Source organism: Vigna angularis, chromosome 9 (assembly GCF_016808095.1).
Source record: "Vigna angularis cultivar LongXiaoDou No.4 chromosome 9, ASM1680809v1, whole genome shotgun sequence".
Lineage (NCBI taxonomy): Eukaryota > Viridiplantae > Streptophyta > Magnoliopsida > Fabales > Fabaceae > Vigna > Vigna angularis.
Genome location: NC_068978.1, coordinates 6,784,241 through 6,793,696, shown reverse-complemented (window position 1 = coordinate 6,793,696; position 9,456 = coordinate 6,784,241). Strand labels below are relative to the sequence as shown.

Below are 9,456 nucleotides of genomic sequence, written 5' to 3'. Positions count from 1 at the left end.
TTGAACTAATAAACTCGTTTTCACACATTAAGGCTTACTTTTGCAATGGTGTCAAAATTTTAAAAGGATCATTCATCTCAATAAGATTCTACAATCATGACCAATGCTCAAACAGATATTTTAAAAGGTTCACGTCACACTGTTGACCAGATGGTGGCTTAATCACTTCAGAAAGTCATCCAGTCAAGATGAACGATCAGGTGCTTTGTAAGTTTCATGAACTGCCGAAAAATCAAGGTCTCCCAACCCCATACTTCTGGCCTTCTTGAAAGCCTACAAAAACAGGGTTTTTTAGTACCTCATGAAACTTCCATGATAGTCACTAAACATAAAAGCATAATATAGAAAATAAAAGGGTTCCATCTCTAAAGAAACAAATGAAGCCAATTCAGTAATTTGAGCACCAGTCGTTATATTCACTGGACTTGCAGTCATGTGAACTAAAGAAGTAGCAACAGATCCTCTCGTTTTTTGCCATTAAAAGAAAATATTTGAAAAATAGTTTTACCTCATTTGCTGCAGCTGCTATTGGCATTGATACAGCATTTTCATCTCCAAGAGCAAGAGCTAACCTCATGTCCTTCTGCTGATGTTTCAGTGGAAATGCTGGGGAGTAACTGTTTTGAAGCATTGTAGGTCCTTTCAATTTAAACATGCCGTTACTTATGGCACCAAGATCCTGCACACAAAAATTCCCCAATTATTGTTTAAAATGGTACTAACGAAAGGTACCAATAAGAATCTCCGTGGTTGAAATCAATTACCAGCACATCAAGAAGGGTTGCAGGGTCCAAACCACTTCTTTCAGCTAGTGTGAGTCCCTCAGAGAAAGCATTCATCATACTGTAACGGAGAAAAACTAATTTACAGAACAAGACAGAAAATATGGACATGCATTTGGCTTGCAGCCAAAGAAGGAATACTACTAGTATAATGTGGATGATTATTTCTTGTTAGCTGATTCATAAAATACTGCAATCCCCTCTATCCACTCCAAATTAAAAATGATGGAGCCAGGAAAAGGGGGAAGAAAACATTACCTGCCCATTATCATGTTCACAACAAGTTTCATTTTTGCACCATTTCCAACGTCACCCAAAAAGAAAGACTTCTTCCCCAGTATGTCAAATGCTGGAAGTGCTTCATCATACAATGCCTGCATGTCAAAAGAATCAACAACTGTAATGTATAGAAATATGCGCAATGCATATTAATTCTCTTGTATTTTCCTCAGTATGGAGCAGTTCACAACAAGGAATCTGAATGAGAGGCACTCTCACACAGACTTAAATATGAGGAAATGTGAATATTGTTTTCAGATAATTAGAGTATAACAAGCAACACTATTTGTACATCTTTGAACTACACTAGAATTATGGATATTGATGAGTTCCCAAGTGCTAGAATTTTTTAAGCTTAAAATCACTCTTTTAGGGCCAAGTTTGTGTGATTCTTAGCCTATTAGGACGTTTTTAGTGTATATTAGTTAATTAGGCTTTAACTTGTATTTTCTTTTAATTAGTAGTTTTTAGCTTAGTTTAGTGACTATCTACAATTATAGTAGTGTTGTCTTAGATTTTCTTAAGTTTCATTTGTTCTAGTTTAGACTTCAGTTGATAGCATAGGATTGTTCCATTACATTCTCACTCTCATTTTGGTTTTGTTTACTTTGTATTATTAGTTTAAGTCCTAGGTTGGTTCTAGTTTGCCTGTAGTAGTTAAGTAGTGTTGGTAGTAAACTCTTGTAGTTGTCTAGTATTACTGTAGACCTAATTACATTTTAGTTGCTGTTTCTGAAAATAGGATTGTTGTAATTTGAGATAATATCTTTAGAATAATAAATCAGTCTTATTTTCCACAAGGATAGTTAATCACATTTGCTGTTTTCGGTTTAAAATTGTATCTAGCTTTACTTTGTTGAAGGTTAATTCCAGCTTAGGTAGTAGTTGCTGCTAACCAAGTTTTTAATATCTTTTATTTCTTGGCAGGTTAGACTGTTAACATTATAGTATCGTATAATATATTTTTGTAGCTTAAATAGTTAATGTTTTCTTTCAGTTTATTAATGAATAATTGCAGCAGTACATAGAGCTTCCTTTTTACGAAACTATTCCAACCTTTGATAGGTTCCAGATGCAATAGTTAAGGAACGCTGACCTACAATTGAAGGTGATCAAAGCACTTAAGCTAGAATAAAACCAGGACAACCTGCACTAGTTTTGAACTCCATCAGCTGCTGGACCTGCTGTTATATGACTGGAGAAGGGCTGGACCGTGAGCTGCAGCAAATGAAGAATTCTAATAGTCATTTTTGAAGGCTGAAGTAACCTTAACCTGGAAACCAGCGACCTGCTGAACCAGGATTATCAAATGTACTTGAAAGGAGCTGCTGCACCAATGTTTACCTGCTGTAGAAAGTCTCTTTGACTTGTAATTGTAGGTAAAACCAATTTAGAGGTAGCTAGATATAAATAGGAAATTTGTAATAGAATAAAGGGGGTGGAGTTCTGGAGATTTGTGGACGAAGCTTGGGCAGAGAAGAAAAGATTCAAAATTGCTGAACATAGAAAGCTAGAGACATGCCATTTAACAGCATTTCTTCAATTTCTTTCATTGTAAAGAGATTTACTCTTGAAGATATAAACAATCCTGGACTACTCAAACTGATTGCTTTACTCAATTGTAGTGTTAAACATGTTTTCAGTTTCTTGCATGGCAAATCCCATTTTCGCTAGTATTCAAGATTAACTTGATCAAATTTCTGTATAATGGCATTATAGCAAATGCATAGTCTTTGCTGTAATACAACGAGCACATAGAGGCCTTTCTTTCATTCAAGAAGCACATAGCGGCTCTTGAACATCAGAAATTCAATCCAGTTGAAATTGATTAGGAGCAAATACCTGGTTTGACTGATAATTCCATTTTTTGTGTACAGTTCCATTCGTACGTCGGTATTGCATTTCCATGCATTCTTGCTGTTGAATTGTGTTGTTCTCTGTGCTGTACATGTTTCCACAACCTCCAAGATTCAATTCGCATCACATTAGAAGTAGAATTTAGTGAATTTCACTGAGACTTATTTTCGTTATCTAGGGTTCATATTATGGATTTTCGAATTACTTGATTCTTGGCTAAATTTTCAGTTCCTTTTAGTGATTATATTCGTGTATGAGTGTTCTGTATCATCCATTTCATATAATTGCTTCAATTTGCAACAGAATTGTTTTCGCATATATTCACAGCCATTCCATAGTTCATTTTCGAGTTTTATCACATTTCAGTTCGAATTAGGTATTTTAGGTAGACTTTAGTTGTTTTGTTCATCATAGGTTTTAGTTTTATTCAGTGTTGATAACATTTCTGTAGCTTAGCACGGCATAATTCCCCTTCCATTCACACCAACATTTCATCAAACACTTAGAGTGCATTTAGGTTTCTCTCAGGAATTTCATCAAACAGTTTGTGTATAACCTTTTCTACATCATTTTAGGTACTGTTAGAGTTCAGGTTTTTTTAGGATTAGTTAGTTTAGGTATTTCATACATGCATATAATCATCCTAGACGTTGCATTTGCATTTAAAAGCTAAAATAAATAATTATAGTTCATCTTGCATGCTAGCACTAGCTTAGGATCAGATTTAGGTTGCATTCTGTTTTAGCAATTTTAGCATATCATTTAGTGTGTGTAGTAAATAAGTTTAGATAGATTAGTTCCCCACTAAAATAACATCACACACACTATAGCTAGTTAATTGATTGCTCTATCCTTGGATTGATTCTTGGTTGACCCAATACTACATTAAATGGGAAAACCATTATATGCATAAACTTGAGGCGAATTATAGTTTATCAGACATCAACACGAATACTACAAGCTTGACCAATCAATCCTAATCAAAGAATAAATCTAATTGAACCAGAACAAAAACAAATAACTCAAACTGCATATTTCACACAGGTCACAACTCCCAACACACGACATCAACAAAGCCTAACGTCAAAATTACATACCCAACTTCAATAGATATCTGACAACATAGTAATGCTTTCTTGGCGAGAATTTTTCCCTTTCTCTTTTAGTTTATGGCTTGACTCAACGGGCTTGAAGTGTGATTTGCAGGTTATTCACACGTTCTATTAAGGACTCATATAACGAAGAAGGCATGAAACATTTAATTTACAAAATTCTATCAGGACATTCCCAGACAGCAAATACATGGCCTAACCTTCATACTAAATTTAGAAAAGGTTAACTATGGTTGCTCCTTCACTGAACTAGCATCAATACTATAGAACATACACATTTCTACCAATAGATGACTATTTCCAATGGCCCGCACAACACTTAAAATACCAATGGGAGAGAAAAGGCCCAAAAGATAAAAAGAGCACCAGTGTCCTACTAATATTAAATTGTGAGACAACTTTATTTTTATCTCTCCTTCTAAATGGCTGCAATAATTGCAAGGGGTTCCAACCCATCAAAAACAATATTCTTATTTTAATTGTACACATGTTACACAAGATGAGGAGCATAGGCACTACCTTGTGATCTGGAATAGGAAGTCAGTGGATTCAAAACCTAGAAACAGTCTCCTTGGTGGGGTAAAACTGCATTGGCCACCCTTTATATGTTACATAAATTGAGGGCACCAGACACATCTGTCTTGCAACCTTGCTTACTTCTCCATTTCTCTCTCTCTATAATAACTTTATTTTAAGTTAAGCTCATGACTAACCTTCGTGAAAAAAAGGATGTTTTACCCATTTATAATAACTCCTTTGCAACTGAAATTTAAGGAATAGTTGGTTCACAACAATTTCCTTTGCTTATGCATTTTAAAATTGAGTGGTAGGTTCAATATACACGCATATCCATAGATCTCCACATTAGTAAGATATTGTCCGTTTTGGGCTAAGCCCTCATAGATTTGCTTTTGGTACCACTCCAAAAGACCTCTTACTAAGAGATGTATCTTATGTGTATATAAACCAATGTGTATTTCATATTTTATGCGATATGGAACTTTGTTTGTACCCAACATGAATAACAATAAGCAAAAGATGTTTCCATAATTTGAAGATGTTACCTTCACATTATTGTCATTGGATTGCATTTTACAACACTAGATATTGCTTAAATAGCTCAAATATACATCAAATTTTCTTTTGGGATATCAACAGAATACTCCAGGAGAACACTGATCATCAATATACATTCATTAAAAGGTTTTGAGGGCATTATCGGGTTGCTGATATATCTTATGCATCTTATACTCTGAAAACATCCAGTCATGCAAACAGGTCATTTGATGGAGAGAAGAGACATCTGAATATTTCATCGCCCTCGCATAGTTAAAGGAAAAAAAGAAGCTCGCAAAGAATATTTATCAACAATTTACAGAATAACATTTAGAAATACCTTGTCCCCAGCGGCAAGTATAACCAGCTGGCCATCTTCTGCAGGCTTCTTGCTACCCGAAACAGGAGCTTCAAGGAAGTAACCACCTTTTGCTTTGATAGCCTGTTGAAATCAGGTCTGTAAATGGCAACTTGCATATGGATTTCTTTCCATTTGAAAGGTTGAGTAGGTAAAATGTGAAGTACCATCTTATGCATATAGTATGAACTGGCAAAGAGAGTATACTACAATAACCTAAGCAATGCATATATCACAAAAGGACAAATATAACGAAGCATATATTTATTTAGGGGTTGCAGATGTTCAAACGTTCTACAGCAAGAATCTGCAAATAATGTAATATATAGCATTCCCATTCACATTTAAACGGTTGGGAAAGCTTAACTTCATATCAACTATTCCTCATTCAAAAACAAATCCCCAGTACTGTTGACTCCCCAGCTAATTTAACTTCCTTTATACGGGAATTTTGAATGGCCAAATACTAGATAATGACATCATCACAAACTTATCATTAGATAAAAACTTGCAATGCACGACATCCCCACAAGCTAAACTGCAAACTAAATTACATTATTCTGATTTCAAACCAGGGGAAGAGAGAGAAGAGGGAGGATTAGAGCAATGTTTCTCGGCTATAAAATACTTAATAAAATGGGGTCCTCGAAGATGAAATAGAATACAGAACAAAAATGATACAAATTTTCACACAAAATACCCTGGGCAATATGGAAAATGAAGTCATGCAACATTACTAGATGCAACCTCTCTTTAATTTACAAGTTTCTGTTTAGCAACAAGAGTCTGTAGAAAAATTTTGGAAAAGTAGACAGACTACATTTTACACAAATATACCAACCTCAGATATCTTGGAGGATGTATCAGCATCCACTGTTGACATGTCAATGTAACCTTTTCCATTAATATGATCAAGAACACCATCTTTATCAAGCACAACCTAGAAAGTCACCACAAACAGAATTAATATAAGAGCTAAAAAAGAAGTTAGTCAAAACAATATTCACAACAACTGACCGATAAAGCAGCGGAAGGATCAGATAGCATTGCAATTGTATACTTGCATTTCTTGACTACAGTAGCTGGCGTTTCTCCAATAGAAGCACCATGTTGCACAAGTTCTTCACACTACAATCAGAAAGTTGCTAAGCCAACACATATATTGAGAGCTCCATAGTTAATAAACACTCTAATTTGCTGACTACAAAGTATATCTAAACTAAAACTCATGTCTGAAGGTAAACTAAGGAATCCAATAAAAGAATTAAAAATAGATGTTACACAAAACATCACAACAAAAAATGGATGTGCTGTAATATCTGTTATACGCATTGGATAAGTATTGCAAAACACTGCTCCTTTTGTGCGGATGAATGTTAGTCAAAACCGTTATGCAAAGAGTAGTCCGCAAGTCTTGACCATTGGGTCGTTACCCTTCTGATTATAGCTCTATAAATAGAGCACCTCATTCCAAGAGGATAACCAAAAACAAGCTCTTTCTTCCCTCTCAAAAAGAAATATTATTCCACGAACTTTATTCTCGGTTCATCTTTCTTCTCTTATCTTCTTTATATCCTAGGTTTCGTTATTAATTGCTAGTTTTGTATCCTCGAAATTATCAAGAAGTTCCTGTTGTATATGAAAAAACTTGTATAACACATCGCGTCCTTAAAATTGTTGTAACAATGTTGACAGTGATCTAGGGAAATCTTTGTTTGTTACTTTTATTATCTTCTGTCAGCTTTTTTACGACAATATCAACAGTTGATTTTCTCAACAACAGATGAGATTACTTACTTAACCCTTATTTTAGAGAGCTAAATCTGTATCACAATTTTCTGAAGTCACTTGTCTGACATCATCTATAAGAAAACAGATAAATTTGCTAAGCTGCATTCCAAAACGCCAGGAGCAATACCTCAGCTCATAAGTTTCTGTGCAACTTGAAGTATGGTTAATGACATATGAGAAGAAACTATTCTACGGAACCCCAAATTAAAATTACACAAAAAAAAAAATGCAGAAACTCATATTAACCATAATAATGAACCAGTATTATTGAAAGAAATCATTGTATGGACACACACAAACGTAACAGTAAAGAAAAAAGTGAAACTTGAAAAAGTTGGAGGAATGTGTATTGAGACCTTGGAGAGGGTTCTGTTCCAAACAGTGACTTTGAAGCCATGGCGTAGCAAGTTGGTTGCCATAGCCTTGCCCATTATCCCCAAACCTAAGAATCCAACCTCCATCTCTCTCTCTCTCTTCTGATTTCTCACTCTCACTCACCACTCTCTTCTTCCCAACTTCTCAGGAAAGCCGCTTCCTTTACCATAACAAATATCGGTAGTATCGTTTATAAACAACACGTTTTTGTAAATATTTAAAATCTTTTAATTTATAAATCCTGGGAATTTTGAGAATGAAGAACTAGCCTAAATTTTTTATGTATTATTAGCCGCTTAAACTTTTAATTTTTAAGTGATGATAATTCTATTAATATAATAACTTAAAATATGCTAATAATATATTTTGGTAAAATCTTTTAAGTTTATTGTGTATAGTAACAATTTTAAAAAACTAAATTTAGACATTTGTATTGAAGAATTTAACAAAGGGACTAAATTTCCTAAGTTAAGGCATTTGTTTCAATATTTGTATGACTGTAGGTCTTGTTATTGTTTTCTTTTATTTATTTATTGTTTATATTTTTATTTGTTTAAGATTTGTCTTAGCCAAACTCTACGATAGGTGAATTGTGATTGATCTATAATAAGGTATTGTTTTTGGAATCAGAACATGATTAAGACAAAAATAGTCAAATTAGTCTCCTCCACTAGCTTTAACACACTGTTCTTTAAGCTGGTCAACAATTCTTTCCTCATCACAACTAAAGGACCTTCTAAACTACCTAAGTCGAATTATTTGTTCCTTATAGTCGAACCTCCAACATCGCCAAACAACTCAACCCTTAGTTTCTTTCTATCTTTTCTAACACCCTCTCTGCTTCAAAGGAACGAGCCTTTTATTGCCACTTGTTGGCCGATGGGTATCCACCACTGATCCTTGCAAGTTGGGAACAACAATGTTCCCACTCTTCTTGGCCTCATTGGCCAATTGGTTCTTTAGGCGGTGAAATATGTCCTTGCTCGTTTCTACCTTGGCATAATGTTGAGCCATGTAACTTGCAAGCACCACAAAATCTTTAGACTTGTTCAAAAAAATATTCAAGTTACAATATATATTCTACACTTACCATTCAACTCGAAGCTTAGTGGATAAGTAAACCCTAACAATATTCTTAATCGATAACTTCTTTAGGATTTGTTCCAATATCCCCACTATTCTTCGGTTCTCCTCAGACAAGATGTCCTTCAATCCTTCCTTGTACCTAAAGAGTTGTGGTCCAATAGAAAGAAAACTTCTTATTACTTTTATCATCATAAAAGTATGAGCGACCAGCAGGGTTAATCATTACCCTGAAAAAATCATTCTTTAATTTCTTGAAAGATTGAGAGTATGCACCTAAGAGGTAGGTACCTGACTTGCTTCCCAAGGAAAACCAGGTATTCGGATCCAATTACCATGTAAGGTAAAAGTACAAAAAAACAATCAAGAGAAGGAGATAGATATAAAGATTTACATATTAACCTAAAGGCTTAAAGGCAATACCAACTATTCAAATGTAATAGCATTGGAGCTACGTTCAGAAGTCTGAGTACACCCATTGTAAACTCGTCAAAGGGTAGACGAACGTTAACTAAACAAAAAATTCCATATAAACAAAAATAGAACTCCTCCCCATACTCCTCTCGGCCATGATAGACATTATCAATTACATTTACCCTCTTAAGAGACACAATGTCTTCAGACACTAATAAGTATTGAGTTTACGTGTTTTTGTGTGTATACTTTCATGAATAAATCAACTCTTTTACAACTTTTACCTTACTTTTTCCCAAGTTTAGTGTGTTTTTGTGTTTTAGTTAGTATATGTTTGTTTTACCTTTAA

At 34.5% G+C, this 9,456-nt stretch overlaps 1 protein-coding gene across 1 annotated transcript; it reads right to left on the bottom strand.

Moving 5' to 3' along the window:
• On the bottom strand, positions 1–7,793 carry LOC108322579 (glyoxylate/succinic semialdehyde reductase 1). The gene is made up of 8 exons (XM_017554717.2): positions 7,592–7,793; positions 6,462–6,572; positions 6,286–6,384; positions 5,427–5,528; positions 1,041–1,156; positions 765–843; positions 509–679; positions 1–273 (listed from the first exon to the last, which is right to left on the bottom strand). Exons 1-8 carry the CDS (start codon positions 7,694–7,696, stop codon positions 184–186), a joined length of 873 nt encoding a protein of 290 aa, XP_017410206.1. The 5' UTR covers positions 7,697–7,793; the 3' UTR covers positions 1–183.
• Between the last annotated feature and the right edge of the window lie 1,663 nt (positions 7,794–9,456).